At 36.7% G+C, this 27,978-nt stretch overlaps 2 protein-coding genes across 2 annotated transcripts in view; both read left to right on the forward strand.

Annotated features, from left to right (window-relative positions):
• Window positions 1–27,978, forward strand: part of LOC307163209 (uncharacterized protein) — a 325,993-nt gene that overhangs the window by 265,071 nt on the left and 32,944 nt on the right. The gene's annotated exons all lie outside the window — the stretch shown is intronic.
• On the forward strand, window positions 4,989–12,381 carry LOC307163435 (uncharacterized protein). Its single transcript, XM_079879467.1, has 3 exons — window positions 4,989–5,037; window positions 7,177–7,432; window positions 11,113–12,381. The coding sequence occupies exons 2-3, from the start codon at window positions 7,375–7,377 to the stop codon at window positions 12,168–12,170; spliced, it is 1,116 nt and encodes a 371-aa protein (XP_079735593.1). The 5' UTR covers window positions 4,989–5,037; window positions 7,177–7,374; the 3' UTR covers window positions 12,171–12,381.

Consider the following 27,978-nt stretch of genomic DNA (forward strand, 5'->3'; position numbering starts at 1 on the left):
CGATGCATACTAGATCAGGTAAACTATTTACATGTGAATTGCGCCGGGGGCGGGGCGGCAGCAGCTGATTATAAAGATAATGAGGCAGAAGGGAAAACGGTACCTCTCCTTGCTTTCAGACAGATTACATGAGTTGAAAACATTTGTTTTTTATATAAATTACTTCATTTACAAGAAGAGATTTCAAGCTTCATAAAGACATATCTCACGTGTCTGTGTGAGAAGTATTCGCTGAGTTATTGTTCATTTTCGGACGCGTTTCAGAATGGACTACACGGAGAGAGAGAAGGCAGAACTCGCTTCGTGTTTATTTTTCTTTATTTGGCGAAAAGCACAACACTTTGTTTTTATTGTGAGTATACACAAAAATAATACACACTTAACAGGATCGATTGATGTATAACACAAGCATATAAGATAAAAAGTAATATTTTTTTTTTTATTTTTTTTTTCACTGATAGGGAAAAAAACGTGCCTATCGCGCCGGCGCGATAGCCGACCTCAGGGGGTTAAGAGAGACATGAATCTGATATTAATTTGTAACTCGTTCTTCATTGTTTTTCATCAGTTTCTCTTCCATTTCTACTCTTCAATGCAAACTCAAGATATACTCTCATGTATCTTTGAAACTGGACACTTCTCTTCTTCTCCTGAGATGATTTGGCTCTTATAAGTCAGTAGAGAGAGAGAGATCTGTCTCATTCTTCTTCACTTTTACTTAATGTTTGTAATTGCTTCATGTTAGGGGTGGGCGATATAGCCTCAAAATTATATCACGATATTTCAAGAATATTTGCGATAATGATATTTATGACGATATAAAAAAAAAAATTGACAATTTTTCTTATTACATTTATCTCACCTAAATGTTTGCTCACTCATTGTGTTTTTACAATTGGGTAATTTTGTATTTCAGAGTTTACACAACACAAGGAAGCTTGATTTCAATCTTTGAATTAAATTGAAAAAAGTAGCAAAACATATACAAAATAATAAAGATACAAATAAAGAGAAACGTTTTTGGGTAGGTCTAACACTATTCAGAAATACTACAGAAACTGAATAAGGTAATCAAATGTAAAATAACACTAGTCCTGACTAAATTAAATTAAAGGCTATTAGGCTAATTCTGATTCCTTACAATGAAAGCTATCTTTTGTTGTTTTGACGACAACATTAATGACAGACACATGGCTGCTGTCACTTTTAGAGCTAGTGCCCGGATCCATTACTGTTATACTGTCTGTCACACTGTCACGCACGTTTTATGGTTATTTCAGACATAACCGACTGTTTACGAATATACTAACCATGACCGGAATTTTTACACAATTTTGCGTGTTTTTTCCCCCGTTAAAGCAATATAATCCGCGAAATAGAACTTTTGTTACTCGCGAGCTGTTTGTGAGGCGGCTTTACTGTATGCACGCAGAGTAAACATCTCTCAGAGAGCGCGCGAGAGTACTGAATAGTTTAAAATCGCAAATGTTTAAACTGATAAGACTTAAAAAGAAGTGAAAATGATAAACTTTAGTTACGATGCAAGTGACAAAAGACAATTCCGTCATGTCCTGACTGCTAAACACAAGAGTGTGGTATCGACGCTTGACTTGTGCAACCCATTTTGAAAGCGAGAGAGAGAGAAGACGCGGCACCGCTGAAAACTCACACGGTTGGTAAAATCAATATTTGCGGGGGAATTTCCCGCATTATAAGTGGTAGACCTGCGGGAATTATTAAAATACTATTGAAGGAGCTCCTTTTTAGGTACTAAATCGTCATTGGAGGCTGACTTGCTGCTCTCGCGCTCAGACAGGTGTTGTTATTGTGCGTGCTAAGGAACGTAATGCGCCATACGTCATTGCATCGCTATATCAGTGATATCGCGATATGACACTTTTTTATCATGTAAAAATTTATACCGGTATTATCGTGGACGGTATGATATGGCACACCCCTACTTCATGTAATTATTGATTAAACTCTTTACTCGTTTTATCAAAATTGTATTGTCCATTTTAATTTTCTGTTTGAATCAAGAATAATTTTATTTCTGAAAGTCGTGAAGCATTGATTGCTTATTGCGCTTTCCATGTTTTAATTTTCTCAATAGAGCTTTTAAATGCCTAATAAATATTTCACTGCACACATGACTGACATTGAATGAGATTGCTGTCTGTCTACATTATAACCTTTAATATGAACATTGTTTGTAGGACAATATTGATCAGGATATTAAATATATTTAATATTTAAAAATAATAATTAAATACTCAGATTATACCATACATCGCCATTTAGCCCAAAAATTCAGATTTATTTGGCAATTGGCTATTTCCCAACACTACCGGCTGAAGTTTTAGCTAAACTTTAGGCTAATGATAGCTACATTATTATCACTGTTAAATTGTTATTTAACAATTAGCCTACATTTAGTCCTGGATTAATAATTCAGTTTGTTGCCCCCCCCCCATTTTATTTAGTACCAGCCGTCACATGCCGTGGACATGTCATTTTAATGCTAATAATGCATAATTATGAACTGTAAAGTATACCAACATGTTTGCAATAAAACATTTATAATGATGAAATATGACCTGTTAATGCACTGACCACGCACAGCTTACAGGGTGGGATGCTGTTTTCAACTTAGAAATTTTCAGCTGTTTCAGGGTACAATTCAGCACAAGTGGATCTATGGACCTATGGAACTCAAGATATTGGGGGGCTCAACTCAGGGGCACTCACCCATATCTTTCCGAAAACTCACCCATATCTTTCCAAAAACTCACCCGTATCTTTCCAATAGCAATAAAACATTTATAATTATGAAATATGACTAATAATGCACTGACCACGGACAGCCTAAAGAGGTCCCATCAAATAAGTTACATGTGGGCCCTTCCTGTACCCACCTGTAACTTATTTGACTGGACTCCTGTAGGCTGTCAGTGGACATGTTATTTTCAGTGGTGGAAAGTAACTAATTACAAATAATTTCGTTACAGTACTTGAGTAGATTTTTAGATTTTTTCTACTTTCTTGAGTATAATTAAATTGTGGTACTTTTACTTTTACTTGAGTAGAATTAAAATAAAGTATTCAACTTCGCTACATTTATTTTTTACCAAAAGTACAGAGTACTTTGACAAAGGTGCAGACGGAGCAACAGAGCGAGCTTACATTTCACAAACACTTTTCACATGACTGCGTGCGGTGGAGGCTGAGCCCTCAGCCCTGCGCTTCAGCCAATAACAGACAGGTCTGACTCGGGTGCAAAACCAATCAAAACTTCCAGTTCAGCTGGGGGGGCGGGGCGTTCAAACCGCGCTTTGACATTTAATCACTGGAGCTTGTGTTTAGAATCCGTATTGCTAACGTTTCAATATTTTATTGAATATAAGTGAGCTATACTCATATTCTGATTTTAAAATGTAATTGTGGCAACTCCTGAAATGGGTCATCCCATTGGTATTACCAGAGCATTGAGCAGTTGAAGTAAATAAAAAACTCATAACATGGACACCGTTATTGCTTTGACGGAGCAAGAACAATGTAAGTGTCTTGAAAACAGTTAAAGCTCATTTCATTGGTGTCAGCAGACTGAGTGTATTTACAAATATGCACATTTATTTATGTTTTTATGCTTCCAACTGTTTTTCTTACCATTATTAATATTTGGGAGAATTGACTTTACATTATTTTTGTTCTTTTCTGTATTTCTAGATGTCTGCCTATATTTTTAATGAAGAGGCAGGATAATGTTCAGGTTAGCAATAAAATAAGTTGTATCATCAGTGAAGCTCCTCCCACTGCAATCACGTCAGGCTTGTTCGACTTGAACCGGCGCTGCACAGACCGATAGGTTTATGACAGAGTACAGAGAGAGTACAGATGTCATAAACCGATCGGTCTGTGCTTCATGTAATTATTGAATAAACTCATTACTCATTTTATCAACAACTCATTGTTATGGTCCGTTTTTATGGCTAAATTATTTACAGTTTAACCCTTGATATCCAGCTTTACATATACATTACAAAAAGTTTGAAATGTAGATTTTAAATGCAATGAATTATCATTTATGCATTATATGTTATTATTAATACCATTATAGACTATGTGGAGTGGTTTTAAGGCTATATGTGGACTATACTAGTTATTTTTAGTCTGACTAATATCCCGATAGGAATACGTTTAATAAATGTGCAGACAAGCATGCTGTTGCTCCGCTTTAATAGCAATAGCAGGAGGTTCCTTCAACAAATAACCCAGGAGCAGTTTCACCCAGATCTACAGCTTATTTTAACAGTAACTCACTGTCAGCAAAGCCAATAAAGCTAATGTAATGGTCAGAATAACCAACTCAACATCTTAGTTCGTCACTAAGCTTCGCTACAAACTGAAAAGAAATGAAATGATGAGTGAAAAAGAAATAATAATTAATAAGGATGATTTACAGGTTCTCGACTGGACCAAAGATTTTACGTGGGCTCATTATCAATTTTACTTTTGTACCATCATAGTATTAAAACACTAGGTTAATGCAATCATGACAGGTACAATTCAACTGACCAAATATGAAATTAATGATAATCAGCAATAAGTTAGATTAGAGAGGACTAATACATCAACGAAAATGATAATATATTCAACACGTGTTTCAAAGGGTGTTAAATACATTAAATTGGTTTATGTGATCATCACCTAACATGCATGATTTCAGTGCACAGAAAACATAAAATCCATATTGATTTTATGTTTTCTGTATGCACTAATAGACTGTTTATGTCAGAAAGAAATCTCATGAACTCAGAGCTGTTGGAAGCTGGAATTTCAAGTTATTTATTAATCATTACTTTGTAGCCTACTAAGGACTATGAGACAAAAAAAAAAAAAAACTTGTTAAATCTATTAATTCTTCTAATGAACTGAGGAGGGCAGCAATACGCCATTCTAGCGACTATAGTCTGCCCGCAAATATCAGAAGAAGAAAGAGGAGAAGGAGAAGGAGAAGGAGGAGGAGAGCAGTTCACGGTATTTCTCATCTTTACACAACCATCACACACACTTTATACAGTTTGATTAAGCGACAGACTCATTTCTGTATTGTTTTCATCGATCACAGCGATACTTGTGCGTCTTTTCTGGCGTCTTCCTTCTGAAATAAACATTTAGTGCAGCAGCAGCGAGCATGAGGAGAATATGTTGAGTTCATTCAGACCTGAGCGATTTTGTGTTCGTTTGTGTGATTGTCTCGATGTTTGGAGTGAGAACTGTTACTGAATGTCAAGGTAAAGTTTGCGATCTGTGAGGGGAATTGATGGGAAACGATCTCAAGTTTTGCTGTTGCCATTTTATTTGTAGCCTACCTTTATATTTCTTTGTTGACATTTATTGTTTGCAGATTATATTGTTAAAATTTAAATATATAGAGCAGATAATTATACACACTTTATTGTTCATGTAATGAGTAATGAACATGGTGGGTGGTGATGGCGCAGTGGATAAGACACAAGCCTTTGGTGTGAGAGACCCGGGTTCGAATCCACTGTGAGACACCAATGTGTCCCTGAGCAAGACACTTAACCCCTAGTTGCTCCAGAGGCGTGCGACCTCTGACATGTATAGCAATTGTAAGTCGCTTTGGATAAAAGCGTCAGCTAAATGAATAAATGTAAATGTAAACATGGGGAAAGTTCAACATAAATGATAAATAGATATAGTACAATTGATATAATATCAGATAGCCTAAATATTAATGACGTTTGAAACTGGACATGTTAACTAATCTATATATAATACTTAATGCTGCTTCTCTTTTTTAAAGTTTTATGGCCATCATCAGTTTCTGAACACTCAAAATTAAAATATGTTATTGATCTAATTACTTTGTTGCAATTAATATAGCATAACAGATCCAAGATGTCTGTTAAAGAGTGGTTCAAGGTTTATCAGATGAACACAGTAGTAGCTGGGTATCGTTTGAGTTTGCGTATCGTTTGGGTTTTTTCCAATAGCCTACTGGTGCCAAATCGATACTTTTAAACTGGTACCGTTGCCTAAACGGTTCCGATACTTCCGCCTCAAAGCAATGGTGAATGACATTAAATAATGGCTTTTTTATTGGGGAAAAAAATGTTTTCTTAAAATCTCACCTAATGCTGTAAACATACAGAGATCCCTATCAGCTGGTAGTTAAGGTTAAAAATAACTCCAATTAAATAATGCGTTTTTTATTATAATAACAACTGTATTTAATGATTTAAGTAAAAAATATAATAAATATGTAAAATAGTACACATGTTTAGCAAAATACTCTCTATAGCTCTTTTTTTCTAGCCAACTAAAATGCTATAGCCTATATTATGGTCATTAAATTATAATAATATAAGATATTATGTATGAGGAATATACATTTCAGGAAGTTGTACTGTATCTTTCAACATTGTTCATTCGTGTTTATTTACTATTAGCTAGTAGAGATGATGGGTTCACGTGCGCTAGGGATCTGTTACGTCACATTTACAAGCGCCAAAACGGTATTATATCATAAGTAACCTGCTCTGTCCAGTCTGTCGGTCTCCATGTCCTCTTTGCTTCGCGATTTTTCTGTGCGTGAGAAAATGGATGTGTGCTGTGAGAGTGTGTGAAAAGTGTCAATTGCGTGAGTCTCACGGTGAATGCGTGAGAGTTGGCAGCCCGGCCTGCACAACTGATATTCAAACCCTGCTAGTGTCTTCTGCTAGTTAGCAAAGCATTAAAGAAACATATCAACTGTTAAATAACACATTGGGGATTAAAATAATATCAGATTTGTCTAATGTAAAATAAACACCAAAAATATAGGTGAAAAAATAACATAAGACATTTACTTTAGCTTTGGTTAAATAAATCTTCCAAGGATTTCTGAATTTTGGCGCAATTTTTTTTCTCGTGTTGAAATGGCAACTAGTAAATACACTAAGTTTCTAAATGTTAGCATGTGTGGAAGTATTTAAAACAAGGGTGTTTCAACTAGCCCCTCGTTAGGTTGTGCCCCGCTCTCCCCTATGTTTCTGTAATTTTTTATTATTTTTTTTACCATTATTTATAATTGGAAGAATTTACGTTATTTATGTTCTGTTATCAATTGGTATAAAACCAAACTCAGTAACTGATAATTTTTTTATTTAGGCAGATCAGCTCCTCCCACTAGTTACATCATCAGTGAAGCTCCTCCCACAGCAATTCATCATCAGTGATGCTCCTCCCACAGCAGTTCTCCAATAAATGCTGTAAATTCCCATCAGCTGCAAGTGAAGACGAGCATCAGAGCATCAGGAAGAGCTGAAATCTGCAAAGACTGAGTTTATTAAAGAGGACAGTGAGAACATGAGTGATCCAGAACCCTGCAGAATGAAACACACTGAAGATCCTGAAGAACAAAGAGGTTGGTGTTTATTCTTCATTCATTCATGATGCTGAAGACCATTCATGTTAGACACATTCAAGCACTTCATCACTTTTTTTAAATGGTTATAGTTTTCTTTATTATTATTGTTATTATTTTTTGTTTTCAACAAATGGTCAGTAAAGGGTTTATGAAACTTTCATAATGATTGTCAAAATCAGATGATTGTAAAATTTTATTTTACATTTATATCAAGTTAAACATTTTTGCAGCCATGTTACCAAAATGTTGGACTTTAATCAATTTAGTTTATATTTATATTTTTTGGGAAATTAAAACAAATATTCTCCTGCAATGTAATCTGTATGAAACTAAAGAGATGTACAGTTTCTTCTGGCTCAGCAAATTATCATTGTCGTTAATGTGATAATTGTACAGTGGATACAATTTTGTAGAAACAGTAATATTGTGAAATATTTGTACAATTTAAAATAGTTGTTTTCTATTTGGATATATTTGGCACAAAGGTTTGTGACTGTTCAAGTCTTTGTCTTTAGATCAGTGTGTTAAATAATGTGCTTTTTTGTAATTTCTTTTGTATCTTTGGAGTATGTTGTGTTGTAAATAAATCCAAACAATCAAAAAGCCTTTCTTTTTTAAATCTCCTCATTCTTTGTGCAAGGTTGCTCAGAATGACAGGGTCTGATAGCTCCTAATAGGGCCATTAGGGGAGGGTCTTTGTCTTTCTCAGGTGTGAAATACATAAATATTCAGGATGTTCACGCTTCCTCGCATAAAGCTTTCTCACACAAAACATGTCTTACAAATTTTAAATCAATATATTGTTTTATCTGAATGAGCAGTCAGGGTGATTTTCACAGTTTTGGAGCAAATATTCTAGGCTATGTGATACAATTTTCAAAAGTCTTGTGAATGAATAATCAGTATGGGTTTCATAACCATGTTCATTGTTAGTTCACAGTGCATTAACTAATGTTAACAAGATGTTAATGAAGTATTAATAAATTAGTAAATTGAAGTATTGAAATTAACATTAACAAAAAATTGTAAATAATGTATACATGCAGTTCATTATTAGTTCATGTTAACTAATGAAACGTTATTGTAAAGTGTTACCAAGACATTAATACAAAAAAGTAAAGTATTAAAGAGAATAAAGAAACAACATGAATTAAGATGTTTGTGACTGTTATCCAGATGTCATGCCAAATGTGAGTAATAAACAACAAGTGTTTAATAATTTAACAACATACACAAATGGCAAATTAACACTGGGTGCTCATTAAAATAGGTCTATTCACTATTTAAAGAACAATCTCGATGAGACCAGTGCAGAGCCGATCCTGAACTCCCTGGGACCCTAAGCAAACTTCTGTTAAGGGGCCCTCCTACCTGACCCGTGAGCCATGGAAACCATTTGCCATTTTGCGCTATACAAATAAATTTGAATTGAATTGAATTGAATATGTCCAGCCAATCAACATTTTAAATGCAATATAGCTTATAAATCAATAGCCAATGTCAATACATTGCTTTCCATCTTGCTTTATTGCAGAGTTATGACTAAACTGACTTGGAGACTCATTGTCTTGTTTTAAATATGCGCCTATAATGGCAAGTGCGCATTTCATTTCATGCACGCACATATGAACGCATGTCAACGCGCGATGCGGTTATCTTTTCCGAGCTGAAATTTATAAACAAAGACCGTTCGTTGCCCTTTGTCGTTTATCAAATGTAATAAATAGTTGTATTTCACTCTCACTTTTTTTGTTGTTGGGCGAAACAGACCAAAAGACGCATTGCCCAGCTTAGTAAGACAGACAGACAGACAGACTAGAGAGAGATGTACATCAACTTAAATTTAAGATTGATTTGCCTCCATATTCCACTTGCTTCATTTCTAAATGAATCTGTCAATATGAACATATCATTTGAATGAATGATTCAATTAATTGCTCATTTAGACATGGACTTGCCGCCACCTACTGGTGGTTTTATTTTCATATTTATTAATCCATGACAGGCCGGTACCAAACAAAACAGACTCAGCTAAATATTGTTTAATTTTTGTTATCTAACAAATAACAATTTTTTTTTTTTTGTCAATATTGCACACCCCTAGTAGGGCTGGGTATCGATTCAGATGTTTCAATTCGATTTCGATTCGCAAACTTTCGATTAGATTTCGATTCAATTTTCGATTTCGATTCTAAATTCGATTTCGATTCTAAATTCGATTCTCAATTCGATTTTGATTCGACTCAATGAATATATATTTAACACAAATCCTATATTTATAAAAAAGAAAAAAAAAGAAAAAAAAGAAGAGAAGTGAACATAACTTTACAAGTGGTTAATTAATAAAAATAAATTAAGAGCTACAAACCTGTATATTACACTTTTTATTTTAGGTACACTTGGGTACATTAAAACAGAATCATATTTACCTGTGCCCTTCCTGTCTAACAGGTAGGACATATTCAGAAATTGAATAAAGTTATCAAACAGTCTGCGCTGCATTAATTATAAATTATATATAGACTACTCCTTATTAAAGTTACAAAAGTTATTTAGTCAAGAGCAGTAAGTGTTTTTCTCTGTTCCCTTTTTTCTTTGATTAACTTTAATGACAGAGATAATTAGTGGCTAGTGTGTACTGTCCCTTTAAGACCAGCCGCTGCTGACGGAGACGCGGATCTCACACGTGCCTCATTCTCTCACGAGTCACAACTCTTCACATTCATCATAAGACTACTCTTATGTTATGAAGATACTCGACAAAAAGACATTGTGGCATAATTGTGTGTGTTATTGTTCATTCAAGTGCGAAAGATAACTCTATTCTGGGCTGTTTTGTGCACATGCACGATATCAGCGCAAGTCTTTCTGTGTGTCACAGTCACGACATTCACAGGCAGCGAGCTCTTTTTTGTCTTGTCGCGCATGAATGGTTTAAAAACATTTGCATGAATAAGAGCGGGATCATGTAACACTAGCCAAAGGATGACAAAAATGAACAGATGCTGCAGTGTGTTAAAAGCCCAAATTTGTTTATTTTATAAAAAATTGCAGCATTTTGCGTCATACAATGTAGGCTTGACAGCGCGATTGCGATATGATTCATCGTGCAGCACTAGTTGAGGTTATTTTATGATTAAGATAAAACAAACAAATCTTTTTAAAACAAAAAATCATTAGCTATAAAATGGAGTTTGCAAGCCTATGAACAGTGGAGGAAAACTAATACTGGCTTTTGGGTAATAGATAAATAAATATGGAAAAAAAAATCGATTCGTGTTGTTTGAGAATCGATTTTGAATCAACCACATTTTAAAAAACGATTAATCGAAAAAAATTTTTTTTTTTTTGCCAAGCCCTAACCCCTGTCTAGGCACTATTGTATAAATGTTAATATTACATTAGATATTTATGTCATTAATCAAATATTTAATAGTTCTTACTTCGGAAACGTGATTTGTGCTTATAATGCCTTGAAAATAATAATTGAAAGATCAATGTACCTCATTCACTCAATTAATTTATGAAAACACCAGAATTATGATATTTTATAGCAGTTGTCTACTAGTACTTTCTGCTATTACATCAGGGCTCACTTTCATATTGCTCACTTTCATATTTCTCTCTTCAAATTATTTTGCTGAAAATTAAATTAAACCTTTTTTCTTTGATTTCAGACCTGAGTGAAGTGAAGGAGGAGAGTGAAGAACTGAGTGAAGTGAAGGAGGAGAGTGAAGAACTGAGTGAAGTGAAGGAGGAGAGTGAAGAACTGAGTGAAGTGGAGGAGGGACATCATGTCAAACCTGGAGAAAAAACTTTGAGTCGCTCAAAGACTAAAAAGACATTTTTAAAGAAAAGAAGAGCCAAGAAATCTTTCACCTGCACTCAGTGTGGAAAGAGTTACACAGCCAAACATAATCTTGACATTCACATGAGAGTTCACACTGGAGAGAAGCCGTTCACATGTGATCAGTGTGGGAAGAGTTTCACAACCAAACGAAGTCTTGATATTCACATGAGAGTTCACACTGGAGAGAAGCCATTCACATGTGTTCAATGCGGGAAGAGTTTTGCAGGAAAACAACATCTGACCAAACACAAGAGGATCCACACTGGAGAAAAGCCACATATGTGTGTTCAGTGTGGGAACAGTTTCACAACCAAACATAGTCTTTTGCGTCACATGATGATCCACACCGGAGAGAAGCCGTTCACATGTGATCAATGCGGCAAAACTTTTTTTAGTGCATCACACCTGAAGAAACACCTGATAGTTCATATGAAGGAGAAGCCGCATTCATGTTCTGTGTGTGGAAAGAGTTTTTCAGTGCTGCTATATTTACATGCACATCAGAAAATACACACTGGTGTGAGAGAGTACGTGTGCTTTGAGTGTGGGAAGTCTTTTACTACAGCAAACTGTTTAAAACTGCACCAGAGAATTCACACTGGAGAAAAACGTTACAAGTGTTCACGCTGTGACAAGAGATTCAGTCAATCAGAACATCTGAAAACACATGAGAGAATCCACACAGGAGAAAAGCCTTACAAGTGTTCACGCTGTGACAAGAGATTCAGTCATTCAACAGATCTGAAAACACATGAGAGGATCCACACTGGAGAAAAACCTTACAAGTGTTCACACTGTGACAAGAGATTCAGTCAATCATCAAATCTGAAAAGACATGAGAGAATCCACATTGGAGAAAAGCCACACGTGTGTTTGCAGAACTAGTTTCAGACACAAATCATCTCTTAAGCTTCACATTAGAGTTCACACTGGGAGAAAGTCAGTCCTGAAGAAACACCTGAAGATTCACACAAAGGAGAAGATTCATTAGTAATATTACAGCAGAAAAGACACAGCGGTGTGTGTTTCAGTGCTGAAGTCCTTTACTACAGAAGATGAACTGAAAGAGTGCCAGAAAATTCACACTGGAGAAAAAGGCCATAACACTTTTAAGAGAAACAGGAATCTGATATTCATTTTTAACTCGTTCTTCATTGTTTTTCATCAGAACATCTAGTTTCTCTTCCACTTCTACTCTTCAATGCAAACTCAAGATATACTTTCATGTATCTTTGAAACTGGACACTTTTCTTCTTCTCTTGAGTGCTTTGGCTCTTATAAGTCAGTAAAGAGAGAGATCGGTCTCATTCTCCTTCACTTTTACTTAATGTTTGTAATTGCTTCATGTAATTATTGAATAAAATCTTTACTCATTTTATTAAAAATTGTATTGTCCATTTTTATTTTCTGCTGATTCTGTTTGAATCAAGAATAATTTTATTTCTGAAAGCCATGAAGCATTTTTTGCTTATTGTGCTTTCAATGTTTTAATTTTCTCAATATGCTTTTAAATGCCTAATAAATGATATTTCACTGCACACATGACTGACATTGAATGAGATTGCTGTCCATCTACATTATTAACAGTTTCACCCTTGATATCCAGTATCATATATACATTTCAAAGAGTTTGTTCTAGTCAGTTTGATGTTTCATTCACACCATGAGGCTTCATGAAGTCAGAATAGTTACTATGAACTTTAAACAACACAGTTTTTACAAAATAAACTGAAATGATTACTGTGTCCATCTCACCACAGCTTTACACAACCAGCAGAAAGAGAGCAGCTCGAATAAAGATAAGTTATTTTTTATTTTTGTGTGATTATGTTGATGTTTATAGATGTTTTGTTGTTATGAACAGTATTTGGAGCATCTTTGATACACTTCCTGCTCTGCTACTGTTCGGACGCTCTTGCTTACTGCTCCGCCCTTTGCTCTATCGCTTTTACATTTTATCTCCTATATTTTTATATTTTCTTTTCTTTTATCACCTAATTTTAACTTCAGCAAATCAGCACAGTGCTCAAACGACAAAGTTTGGATTATTCAGAATTCTTTTACCCGACCAACTTACATTCCGGGGAAAGGAAAACAAAACTGCCTACACTCATAAGGATAAGAGAGAAAATGCCTATTCTGGTTCAATAATCTACTTGCTGCACTAACTGCCACAGACTTTTACAAAGGATTGCAGTTCTTGAAACAAAGTTACTTACGGGACCACCAAACCAGACGGAGCACACAACAGAGCTTCGTCATGGACACCCTCAGCATACCGGTGAGTCCCATGAAACTAGTGCTCCTCGACAGGTAGAGAAACAAGCCGATCGACTTACTAATCGATGGCACAAACGGAGCGAGACCCAAAGGCACTCGAGACATCAGATTGTCACGAGCATCACATATTGCCGCAGAAGCATCCTCTACCCCAGATACAGCTCTGACAAGGATTGCAAACACTGGTCTCCTACCACCGCCTATACATCTAGAGAACAGATTTGAAGTACTAATGAATGTAAATGAGGAATCCCCAAATGTGATGAATGTGATCAAACACAGCCTGAATGGGCCAGTAGCTAACACTGATGCTAACTGGCGCTCAAGGTCGAGCAGACAGCGGTACTCAGCTCAGAGCGCAGCCGAGCCCAGGACTCTGATAGTGGGGGACTCCATAATCAGAAACATTAGCAGCAGGGATACAACTACGTGCTGACTCTGATAGTGAGTCCCTCAAGGCTCAATTCTTGCGCCACTCCTGTTCAACCTGTATATGCTCCCAATGAGCCAAATAATGAGAAAGAACCAAATTGCTTACCACAGCTCTGCCCTACAAAGGCAAAAGACCTTAGAGTGTGGAACTGAGAAAAATTACTTTAAATATTTTTTGCTGTCCCGCTAAATTAATTATAGGTAGGACACTGGAAATCTGGCAAATAGATGTTTTAGTAATGAAAATTATACATAAAAAAAATCTTGAGCTCAAACTTGACTTTTGACCACTATTTTAAAGTTACTGTACTCTACCTTTGTATTGTTAGCAAAAAGTAAGAAGTCATGCCAAGTCAATTGTGCAGGACAAAGCTCTGAGGACATCAGAAGTTAGAGGGACTGATGGCAGCTGTAGTACACAGGCTACACCATAATTTTAATTTTAATGGACATTAAAACAAAGGCAGATAACTGTACAATCTGGTAGGAAGCATTATGTGATAGAACACCGGCACAGTAACTTCATATTGACGCGCGGCTAAACAAAGGCACAGTACCGTAACTCATAATTTGAGCGTTCCAAAACAAAGCCAAAGAGTGGTAACTGATGTTACGGTGTTCTGCCTTGGTTTTGTAATGGAAATTTTACATTTAGATGTGTTTTTTTACTTTCAGATGTGTGCAACTTGTGTTAAGAATCATATAAGCTAAATTACATTATTAAAGATATGTAACCAAGTTTTAGAAATGCATAAGTTAAGACAAAGCTTGAACAAGATGTTCTGTGTGATAGGGGATACTAACAAAGAGACAATGTGTACTTTAAGAGACCTTTTGTGTTCTTCAAGTGCGAAGTGTGAAAAGTATGTGTGCAGCTTTGATAGAAATAGAGATAAGTAAAATGTGTGAACAGCTGCAACTAATAACAGGAAACTTTTGTAGACATGGTATACTTTTGCAGACATGGTATTGTCCTGTCTAGATAGAATTTATGTGAGACAAGAGGTCTTGAACAACAACGTTTTCCTTTTAAGGTAACCAAGGCGATCTTTTGAGACAGACCAGGATGTGTTAAGGGTATATAAGCTGGGCAAAAAGGAGAAGTCAGCGCGCTTCTCATATCAGACTCTGACTGATGTGTGAACAGCCTTTCTTGCAAGAAATAAAGATTTTTATAACTTTTGAAATCTCCAGCTGTCTTCCAATTATTATTTAAAGTTGTGAAAGTAATTTCCACGAAAAATGGCGACGAGGATGGGATTCGCAAAGCTGATGACCTCCGTGGACGAAGCAATTGATTGAACATCCCAAAGACAAGAAGTCTCTGGCTCCGATACCCCAATGCTAAAAATGCAAGGGACGGGAGAATTGTGGACACCACGGCAGGCCTAGGTGGACGCGATCCCGAATAAAAGAACCAAGCTGCAAAAGCACGGTGAGGGAAAATTATTTACGTGAGTAAATAAGAAAATTATTTGCGTATTGAATATTTTTCCTAAAAGGGTCAGGAGTTTGGAATAAGCCTGAAAGTAATTTCCAAACAGGGTTTGAGAATAAGCCTGATAGTAATTTCTCAAATGCCATGTGTTAATTGTTTTCCCAGAAGGGCCAGAGTTTGAGAATAAGCCTGATAGTAATTTCTCAAACGTCCAGACAAGGTGCTGTTTGAAATAAGCCTGATAGTAATTTTCGAACATTTAAGAAGGCACTTGTTTGGGAAAAAGACCTAGCATCGACGGATGTGGGCATTTTGAAAGTCCTAAATTGACGGATTTAGGCAGGCGTGGTGGCCACGCTGGGGGGAAGAATTAACACAGTAAATATAGTGCGTGGTGACCACGCAGGGGAGGAATTTAAATACGCAAATATAAATACTGTTGAGTAAAATTAGTGCAAAAATGGGTAATGTTAATGATAAAGAGTTGGAGACAGTGGATTTCTCAAAAGGGAAATATTGTTCCATGACCAAGAAAAATGGAACGGGGTGGCATCATAGGATACCACAGTTAATAATATTGTACGGATTTAATGTGTGTTTAATGTCTGAGTGTAAGCCATCTGCAAAAGACAAAGGAAAATTGGACAAAAAGCAAGTCCAAAAATATACAGAAAAAGATAATTATGACTTTGATGGTTGAATTGTAGATGTATGGTTAAATGAGGCAATTACCAGACAAAGAAGACAGATAAATGCAGCATTAGCACCATTAGAGAGTGCAAATAGTAGAGAGACAAAGGCAGAGGAAGCCAGAAAAACTTTACTAAACTCTGTTTCTAATTCTTCCGAGGAAATGAGATGCATGAAAACCCACCTGGCTGAGGACGACCGCTGTCCGGCTCCCTACTCCCCCTACCAACCACCACCAGCAGTGGCCCTCCACGAACCACAAAGACAACCAGGAGCAATGGGAGGTCAAGATCCTGAAAAGGCAAAGAAGAAGAGGGAACGAGTCTGCAAGCAAGACCACCAAAACACCCATATCGAAGCCTGCTAGGTTCAATCACCCTGCCCTCTGGTCTTCCAGACTACACTCCTCCATCTCCAAAATTAGTAAATGTTCACCAACCCAAAGAGAAGCACAGGCCAGACAATCAAAGATAAGTATCTGAAAACTGTTTTTCTGGACGGTCTGGACCCTGAAATAGGGAAAAAGGTCAAAACGTCTTGTGTGGGGTACCACCAAGCGCGGCTGGAAGAAATTCGATGACACGCAACGCATCAACAAAAGCTGCTGAGAGACCAAGCCAAGAACAAACAGAAAAAGACTGACAAAGACACTCAACTGGCTCTGCTGAAGATGGGAGGGTTGATGATGGAAAATTACTCAAGAGGAGGAGGAAGAGGTGGCAGAAGAGGACGAGGCAGAGGAGGAAGAGGACGTGGAATGGGTGACCAACCTGCAATGGACCCTGAAGCTTGTTAAATTCTGGGCGAAAAGGACAATGGAGAAATAACTGTCCGGATCCTCCAAAGAAGAGAGGATTCCAACAGCCACCAGAGCCACAAGGAGATTGAAAGAAGGAGGGGGAGGGGAGCGACGGTGAAGGGTCTGACTCCCAGGTGGTAAATATGTCTAATCTTATCTCTTTTCTGCTCCTTGCAATGAAGAAAATGTGCTTGCTGTTTCTTGCAATGAAGAAAATTCGCTTGCTGACACTGAACAAATGTATAAAGCATTTGCAAAATTACCAATGATTGACATTAGTGTCGAGGGAAAGAAAATTAAGTTCTAAATTGACAGTGGAGTGACGAACTCAGGAATTAAAAATGAACAATTGCCTGATTTAACTGTATTATCTGGAAAATGGGCAACCTCCAGAAGTGCCACAGGGCATCTGGTAAAGGAACCATATACAGCAGATTTGTCTTGTCAGATTGGTGATCGCTCATTTTCTCATGCTTTTCTTGTAACTACTACCTGTCCTTGTAATCTTCTGAGAAGAGATTTGATGTGTAAACTAAAGCTGAATTTGTATTGTGATGACAGTGGCCTCACTGCTGATATGAATATGGTGCGAATGCCAACTGAAACATTATATGTTTTTGAATGGAGCACTCCTCAGTGTGGTCTGCAAAACAAAGACACAAATAGGATGCCTCCTGACCATGATTTCATGGAAGAAAGTGATTTGCATTGCACATGTCATGTTAGCAATGAGCCAGATGAAATTTTTGCTGAAAAATGGTCTGAACTAGAGATTGAGGAACTGAAAACCTCAGAGTTAGTTTGGTCAGATAAATGGTGTGCTGTGAAGGTTGAATTGACTGATAGCCAAGCATCACTGTATGATGTGGAGGGGGCCGTCCCTCACATCTCTTTAGCTAAACCACTGACTGCAGAGTGGAGAGAATTGGGGCTTTTTGTGAAACAATGTGACTCACTAAAAGATGGTGGCCAACCACTGACAAAAATGTGTGGCAATCTGAGAGCACAGGGTTTTACAAACAGTCACTAAGAAAAAATATTAATGGAATCAGAACTGTTGAAGTTATGTGTGATAGTACAATGAAGAAATTGATAAAATTATAAATCATAATAGTAGGAATATGCATTCTGTGATAATTAGGAAATTTTGAGTCATAAATAAACTTTTATGAGTTAGACTTTAATTATGTATTTATGTAGATGAGATATATAAAACCGAGCAACAGGTGCTCTTAAAGTGATGAATAAATAGTACTATATGAATTGCACGTGTTTTAAATATTATACTTTCTATATGAAGGCGTCTAGAATTTGTATCCCGTCATCCCTGGAAGACAGTGTGGAAAATGTTTTTGATCCATGACATTCTAAGAGTCAATGGCTTATGTTAACTGGGATAATTGTTAGATTTAATAGAAACAATGTTTTCTAATTCTAAACTTTTGAAATCACATGCTGTCATCACCAGGAGTACAAGATAGAAATGTTTTTATTTTTGTCCAGGGATCAAAGATTGTGTGAAGATTTCTAAATATTCTTTTAAATAGTTTGTGAGCAACAACAAAAAGTTTGAAAAATTTTAATTGTGCAAAGAATGACAAATTGCATTTGAGAAATTAAAACGGATTCTCTCAACTGCAATTGTAGGTCTATACGATTTTTATTTAAAAGTGTTTAATCTATTTGATTTTGAAAAGTTAGGTTTACATTCACTGTGTTAAACTCAAACACATGACGACTGCATCGCACAATTGAAAATTGATATCCTAACGTTCAGACACTGTCGCAAGGGGAATGCCACAGTGTGTCTACGTTCAGTAGTTTCTGTCGTCGTCGAACTTTGTTACCGTTCATATTTGGTGGTATTCCACTCCTATATGTTCCCCATTCAGTTCATAAACTGCTAAGGCAGACAAGAATGAATGAATGAATGAATGAATCTCTGGCCAGAGAGGGGTGTGTGGAGTGTGTGAAAGTGAGTGTGTGAATTATGGTGTTCAGAGACATAAATGATGTCAATCAAAACAGCTGTATCTAAACAGGTTAAAATATGACCCAACAGGGAAGAAAATATACCCAACAAAATAATGGCCATGGATGATTTTGGCTAACTATCCTGAGCTGGGTTATTGTTGTGGCAGAAATAAACAATGCCACACGCGCAGCGTATAACTTTGGGAAGGCAGAGAGCAAGCAAGCTTGCCCTGTCTACTCCATGTTTAACTTTTGACTTTTTACAGGATGTCATGATGGATCTCATCGAACAGAACTGATTCTGTTCCAAATGCATAAAATATTGTCTTGTTACTGTTTAACATGAAATTTTACAGGTCTCATCAAAAAGGACGACAGGCCAGACAAGCAGATGAGTTAAATGATGTTGTCACTAACAAAAATACTTAAGGTCTCCATTCACAGGTTGTTCTTGTGGTTCACTCCACAAACATGGTCCAGTGGACTGCGGTTGTGTTCTGAGGAAAAATCTTGCAACTATCAGCAAGGTTGCAGTGTGTGACACCTCCATCCAAGCATCTCGACTTAAACTACACCAACCAGCCTCAGCAACCCCAAACGCCAACGCCGACACCAACGACAACGCAAAGCGTCAAGTGAGGGACAAAGGAAGTGCTGGTAACTTTCCTCCCTTGCCGGCGTGGGAAGCCCATTGCGACGATTCGCAAAGAATCACCCTGGTGAAGATGGAACGTCCATGGGGCAACGAGATGATCAACACATCTGGAGGAAGATGTGAACCAACTAATGGTTTAAGCTTAGCATAATAATTAATTGTGTGTTATGTTAATTGATGTTTTATTCAGTTCAATCAAACTGTACGACTGAGAATTGATATAGATCTCATGATTTGAAAAATTACTAATTAATTTGAATATTTCAGGTACACGTAAATTAAGAAGAGGAAAATATCTTAATTCTATAGAGTATAGGGACTCTATATAGGTACATTACTGTAAAGATAATAAATAATATAAGGACTATTTTTGAAGAAACTTGAGGGTTTTAGAACCCTAATTCAGATATCATAGATGCTAAAAAAATAAATAAATAATAATAATAAAAAAAAAATAATAGTGGTAATAATTGTTCTCTAAAAAGGGAGGCTAAGTTTCTTTGCTGGACTAGGTCCGAATAGATAATTGGGTAGGTTTCTATAGCGATTAATTGATGACTAAATTAAATATTTTTAGGTGTTTCCATTTGTTGAAATAGCAAAAGAAAAAGAAAAACTTTCAAAAGGAGATTGATTTTTGGGAAACATATTTAATTTCTGAATTATTATTAGTTGAACGGCTTTATAGCATAACCAAATCTCCAACTTAAAGATTTTAATGATTTAATGAAGCCCAGAGCATTAATTAAATCAAATTGTGTAGGGGGCACAAAGTTAAAACCTAGACCAAGAACAATGTAACACTTTTGAATTTGAATTTAACACAGTTGAAATGTTCAATTTAAAAACCTAAAATGAATCTAAACAGTTAAGACATTTCAGTGAAATAGAATATTTGCTCAAAGCAAAATTCTAAAAAGCTTTTTTAATTCAGAATGAAGTTATAGATTTAATGATCTGGATCAATGTATCCATTATGAATTATTCCGCATTGCCAACAAATAGAAGCAGGACATGTTATGTCCATCAGTTAATTGGAAAACTGGGAAAAAAGGACTGTAGGAAGATAGGTAATTAAAGATTAAATGGCAAGACCTGGTTTGAGTTGAGTTAATTTTAAAATTAATGACATTGTTTGGAACAAGATAATACAACTATTGATATTTGTGTTAAGGATAAAAATGAAAATTATAGAACTTTTTGGTTAGATTTTATTACACAGATCCTTAAATAGATCTGACTAAGTAAAACAATCGCCTACTTGAATTAAAAGCTAGCAAAATAAGGTTAAGAAAAATGGTTAATCAGCAGTATCAGCCTGTTAAAGGCCTAATAGTTCAATGTGATTCAAACGTTAGCTTGATTCAAAGTTAAAAGGCAATGTACTATGGTATGATTAGTTTTTTTCTGAAAATAGAATTAGATTGCTAGAATTAGAATGTTGGGAAGAAGATGAAGTTGAGGTTACAGTGCCTGAAGATGAGGTATACGAGAATGAGAGCGAACATGAGTTTGACTAAGAAATGAAATGACCATGGGAAAAATTTACCTGTTGTAAATTACTATGAGTATGGAGAAGTAAATGTCAAATTGTGTGTATGTTCTTTGAATGAACATGGGGTGGATTGTAATGGAAATTTTACATTTAGATGTGTTTTTTTACTTTCAGATGTGTGCAACTTGTGTTAAGAATCATATAACCTAAATTACATTATTAAAGATATGTAACCAAGTTTTAGAAATGCATAAGTTAAGACAAAGCTTGAACAAGATGTTCTGTGTGATAGGGGATACTAACAAAGAGACAATGTGTACTTTAAGAGACCTTTTGTGTTCTTCAAGTGCGAAGTGTGAAAAGTATGTGTGCAGCTTTGATAGAAATAGAGATAAGTAAAATGTGTGAACAGCTGCAACTAATAACAGGAAACTTTTGTAGACATGGTATACTTTTGCAGACATGGTATTGTCCTGTCTAGATAGAATTTATGTGAGACAAGAGGTCTTGAACAACAACGTTTTCCTTTTAAGGTAACCAAGGCGATCTTTTGAGACAGACCAGGATGTGTTAAGGGTATATAAGCTGGGCAAAAAGGAGAAGTCAGCGCGCTTCTCATATCAGACTCTGACTGATGTGTGAACAGCCTTTCTTGCAAGAAATAAAGATTTTTATAACTTTTGAAATCTCCAGCTGTCTTCCAATTATTATTTAAAGTTGTGAAAGTAATTTCCACGACAGTTTATCATGGGCTTTTGGAAGTTACTGTTAAGACAACTCATTATTTTCTCGAAAAAACAATGGAATTGATTCAAGATACTCATCCACATGATAAAGGAGGTCTTGAATGTGCCAAAAATATAAATAACTAATTTTTGACCAAAAACGAAGTTACAGTCTTTTGCCTTTGCACGGCAGTGCTATGCAGACGACACACAGATTTACATAGCCCTATCGCCTAACGATTACAGCCCCATTGACTCCCTGTGCCAATGCATTGATGAAGTCAACAGTTGGATGTGTCAAAACTTTCTTCAGTTAAACAGAGACAAAACTGAAGTCATTGTGTTTGGAAACAAAGATGAAATTCTCAAGGTGAACGCATACCTTCACTCTAGGGGTCAAACAACTAAAAATCAAGTCAGGAATCTTGGTGTGACACTAGAGTCAGACCTTAGTTTCAGTAGTCATGTCAAAGCAATAACTAAATCAGCATACTATCATCTGAAAATATTGCAAGAATTAGATGCTTTGTTTCCAGACAAGACTTAGAGAAACTTGTGCATGCTTTCATCACCAGCAGGGTGGATTATTGTAATGGACTCCTCACTGGCCTTCCCAAAAATACCATAAAACAGTTTGCAGCTCATCCAGAACGCTGAGCAGAACCAGAAAATATGAACATATCACACCAGTCTTCAGGTCTTTACACTGGCTCCCAGTTAGATTTAGGATTGATTTTAAAGTATTATTACTGGTATATAAATCATTCAATGGCCTAGGACCTCAATACATTGCAGATATGCTCACTGAATATAAACCCAAAAGATCACTCAGATCATTAGGATCATATCAGCTAGAAATACTAAGGGTTCACTCTAAACATGGCGAGTCTGCTTTTAGCTAGTATGCCAGCCGCAGCTGGAACCAGCTTCCAGAGGAGATCAGATGTGCTCCTACAGTAGTCACTTTCAAATCCAGACTCAAAACACATCTGTTTAGCTGTGCATTTACTGAATGAGCACTGTGCCACTGTTCGTCCGACTGTTTGTACTGTACTGTATTTTATTTTTCTAAACTGTTTTAATTATTCTTATTTCTTTGTATTATTTTAATTTCTTCTATGTAAAGCACTTTGAATTGCCATTGTGTATGAAATGTGCTATATAAATAAACTTGTCTTGCCTTGATCATCTACCATTGACATCAACGCTCGCTCGCACTATCTCTTCTCTCATTGATTTACAGCGTCGAGTCTTGAGGCGAAGTTCACGGTATTTCTTATATTTACACAACCATCAAACACACTTTATATAATTTGATTAAGCGGCAGACTCATTTCTTTATTGTTTTCATTGGGCACAGCGATACTTGTGCTGCATTTTTATTTCTACTCTTTTCACTCTAAAGGTTTTATGATCACATGAGAGGTCAGTGGGGGTCAATGGGACATTTGCCCGCTATAGAGAGCCTAAGTCCCTCCCCTCCGCTTCCGGCTCATGGGACCTTATTTCATAAAAAAAAATATGTATGGTAGTCAATGGTGAGAGACAACTTATCTTTTTATTCCGTCTGAACTGTGCCCTGAATTACACATATGATGTTTGTCAATTTAAAAGATAATTATGAAAGTCAAGAAAGTCGCAGTTTGTCATAAAACAGAGGAGTAAGATTTAGTTTTATGTGAAAATCACTCAATGAACTACATCTCTTGTCTCACACTATGTACGTCACCAACATGGCTGTCACCTTAGCGCGTTTCATCTCGTTCTTCCAGAACGAGGAAAAAAGTATTAAAAGGGGTGAAAATCACTACAAGTCGGGTCAAGTTGAGAGCTACAGCTATGCAAAAGGAGACTTAGTCGGTTTCGTAAGAGCCAGTATGCGGGACCGGCAGTACAAGGTTTCGGTGAGTGTTAAACAGGTGTAACGTTAATGTCAGCTATAACGCTAACGCTAAGTGATAGGCTAATGCTCAAATTACGAGTTAAGGGAGATCAGCATAATTTAACCCTCTGGGGTCTAAGGTGTTTTTGGGGTCCTTGAGATGTTTTGACTTGCCCTGACATTTTTGCTTTTTTCAGTTGCTTATAAACATATTAATGACAAAGTTGTCATTACACTCTATTTAGCACAAACAGGGCTACCATAATATGTGAGTAACATGTATGTACATGTTTGTATTTTTGAAAGAATATTGTTTATGCATGGTTATTGAAAAAACTAAAACGCTTAACTAAAGATTCTGAAATAAGGCCACAAAACACATACTAAATATGTGTCCACAAGACTTTTTGCTTCAAAATGTTGTGAAAATCATCATGCCTAATCATTCTAGTAATTGTGAAGTTAATTTCCCTACTGTATTTTCAGAAAGTTTTGGAATATATCCTCTCCCGAAATTTGTCACTAATAAAACACAATAAAAATAATTTAATGAGAAGGCATATATTGACATATTAAGATTTTGTTTACATCTATCTTGTAAATATATTTTTTGCTATTTTATTAAAAAAGGTTACATTTACAACAACAATTACAATTTTAACAATATTTCAAGTGTAATCTTTCTTTGTAAAAAGAATACATTTTATCATACGTATTTCAAAGGTAAGGATTCATTAGTTTGAGTATTGGAACAAACACTATAAGAACATCTTAGTTGATAATTCAAAATACCTACTTTATTTTTGCCAAAACATCCCATACTATATATTTACATATGAGCAGAAATTGGTGAACAAAAGCTTATTTGATTGCCGACCCTGGAGGGTTAATGTTAAATGGTGTATCATTTGCTGTTCAGAGACAGCTGATACACAAACGTCACTAACACTAATTGGTACATATACAGTATCCTGCCCATTCTTGTTTTGCTGCTAATTAAATATATTACAGCATTCTAAGAAATGGTATGCTATTTTATTTTTACAAGTCTGTATGGGAGATGACGGCACTATTATTAGCTCTGCCTGTGATTGTGCACGGGGAGAGTTTAAATGTAGCCATGCTGCAGCATTGGTCATTTTCGCCATGTGGGAGATCAGTTCAACTGATGTGGAGTGCCAGTGGAAGAAGCCTCGATCTTCCAAAATCATCCAGCCGGTGTCTGAGCTTTACCCACAGCGTGAGGCAACATACAACCCCCTGGCCAGAGACATCACCTCTGAGGATGTGGACTGGTTCAGGACTGCGTTGAGGGGCACACAGTGTGGCATGGCATGGTTGTTGTCACCTGAGCCAGAGCCACGGCCTCAACATCAGGTCAATCTCACTGTGCCAGAGCTGGTGAAGGAGCATGTGGGTCGGGGGCTTGAGACAATTCTTGCTTCAATGCGACTGACAAAGGACCAGAAAGCTGCCATCCGTGCCACCGTGGGATAGCGGCGAAATCCCCAGTGGCAGTTGCACAGGCAGTTAAGTTAAGTGTCCACACAGCCAGAGGAACATGACCATCACAGAGGCAGTCCAGTCATCATCTTTCTGTCTACATATGAAGGGTGGATCATACGACTTGAAAGAGGATCACCCATACTGGCACCAGGTCCAAGGACAACTCTACATCACTGGCTGTAAGCAGTGGCGGTTCTACATTGAATTACACCCTGGGCGAGACCCCAATCCCCCCCCAATTTGGACATAATTTTTCTTACCCCATTGGCAGATCATGTTTTGCTTGTTTTAAGCACAAACTCAATTTTTATTTATTTCCCCAGAAAACAAGACTTAAAGGAGCTGTATGTAAGAAATGTATTTCAATTAATCATAAAATGGCCCTGATATGTCACTAGACATTAAGAAATCATGTTCATTTCAAATACTTATATCACTGACAACAGTAGTACGGCCAGGATATTGTCATTTAAAAAGTGAAGTTGCAGCCCTCAACTGATGCTGATGTTGTCATGTTGTGTTTTGGCCTGAAGCGCCACCCTCCACCTATCTACCAATCACAAAGTCAGTAGTGTTTCAGCATCCGGGTTGCCAGCTCTGCTCTAGTTACCACAGCTACGTTAGGGGTGTAACGATACATCGATATGGATCGATGCATCGATATAACGTCTAACGATACGATGCATCGATTCCACACTTAAAATATCGATATACACCTTTATTTTGACACTCTCCACATTCTCACGTAACATCCTTCCGCCAAAGCGCTCATTTTCGTTTACTCACCAACCGCCTGCCGGTGTGTAACGTTAATCTCCTCATCTGAAAAAGACGCCTGACAAGACTGACTAAACCCTAAACATGTTTTTTTCACAAAAGCCGGTATTGTCCGCTGTCAAGGCATCGCGAGTTCATGTTTTACAGCAGAAACAGACAAGCATTCGCACCCTTGTTGGTGAACACAACACGATAAGTCCGTTTTAGCGACTCAGCGCGCAGTATTCAGGTCAGATGTCACTTGAAAAGACGCGCTGGCTAAGAGGAGTTTCGTCAAAGCTGACTAAAAGTGATCGAGGATGGATAATTTCAATGAACTCGTGATATCTTCTTCAGGGCGTAAAAGGAAAATAAAACCTGAAACATTTTCACGGACCTTACTAAAGCAGCTCGTTTAGTGGTGAGGGGAAAGCTCTCTGTACTGCGTGTACGTTATCACAACAACAAAGTTTGTTAGGCGTCTGTCTATGTCAGCTGAGGAGATTAACGTTATGAAGATTAAGCGAGTGTTGTATTATTTATCATAGCAATTACTTGGTTTTGTTTGACTCAGAAAGATGAAATGTGAATGTATCTGCTCTGCAAAAAAACAACAACTTTTAACATATTAAAGCATACTTTCAATTAACTTTAATTTTGTAATTTACCTGTATTTTTTAAAGCCCATGGTGCAGGTTAAACACCACTGTCGATTAATGGGTACATAAAGCAGTCAAGATATGTATATAAAGTTAGAAATGTCTCCAAAATGGTGTTAAAGTCCAGTTTTTGTAGTTTTTGGTTAGTAACGGTTATTTTTTACGCAATTCGGCGATGACGTCACATGAGGCAGCCGTGGTGGAACGTAGCCTCCTCAGCCTTGCTCAGCTACTAGAACTAGTTCTAACACTGACTATGGCGTCTAACTGAGATGAGGAAGAGGTGGCAAGACCCACAGTTAACATTTATGATGGCCCACAGCCATATAATTTCGAACCGTTTAGACGTGAGAGGGCGTCTAAATAAATGCATGGTTAGAGGAGAATGACTGGAGAGTTGGTGAAGTGTCCTGGTGAGTTGCTACCATTTAGAAACCCAGCAATGACTGCTGGAGATAGTAGTCTATGAACAGCAGTGCATACAACAAACTTCTTTTTGCATTCAGTGAATAGCATGTTATTATTATTATTAATCAAAACAACCCAGCTGCAGTTTGATTGATATTACTTGGATGCACAATAATAATAAAAAACATGATTTATGAAAATGAACAAGAACGGAGTACTTGCAAATGACCACTTCTGTTATAAATGTCCCAATTGGGAGAGGGTGTGCAATTTTCAAAGAGTTTAATTAAACGTTCATGTTATATATTATGATTGCATTTGTGAGTTAATAAAAACGTAACTGGTTGTGTGAACATAATATCTAAATATCGATTAATCGATCGATATAGCCCTGAATCGAATCGAATCGAATCGTATCGTGGAATTTTTTGAAGTATCGGAAAATATCGTATCGCTGGCTGAGAGAATCGATATCGTATCGTATCGTGATGAACTGTCCGATTTACACCCCTAAGCTACGTAGCAGCCTACGTTCCTGCTGGATCCTGCAGCCTATCTGGCAACCTCGAGTCAGGGGGGAGGGGGAGGGGATACACCGCTCTATAGTAATTTGAAAGTGATTGCAGTACCAGTTTTGGCCACAATCTTACATACGGCTCCTTTAAAGGAATAGTTCACTTTAAAATGAAAATTCTGTCATCGTTTACTCACCCTCATGTTGTTTCAAACCTGTATGAATTTCTTTCTTCTACTAAACACAAAGGAAGATATTTAGAAGAATGTCAGTAACCAGACAGTTTCTGGATCCCATTGACTTCCATAGTATATATTTTTTTCCTACTATGGAACTATTTCCTACATATTTTCCTTTCTGTTCAGCAGAAGAAAGAAATTCATACAGGTTTGAAACAACATGAGGGTGAGTATATGATGACATAATTTTTATTTTAAAGTGAACTATTCCTTTAATATCTTATGTCATTTTACTACTTTA

This window comes from Squalius cephalus (assembly GCF_949319135.1).
Source record: "Squalius cephalus genome assembly, chromosome: 1".
NCBI classification, from domain to species: domain Eukaryota; kingdom Metazoa; phylum Chordata; class Actinopteri; order Cypriniformes; family Leuciscidae; genus Squalius; species Squalius cephalus.

Coding starts and splice junctions, on each gene's coding strand:
- LOC307163435 (XM_079879467.1), top strand. CDS start 7,375: ATGAGTGATCCAGAACCCTGCAGAATGAAACACACTGAAGATCCTGAA. Junction 7,433..11,112: donor AGATCCTGAAGAACAAAGAG/GTTGGTGTTTAT, acceptor CTTTGATTTCAG/ACCTGAGTGAAGTGAAGGAG.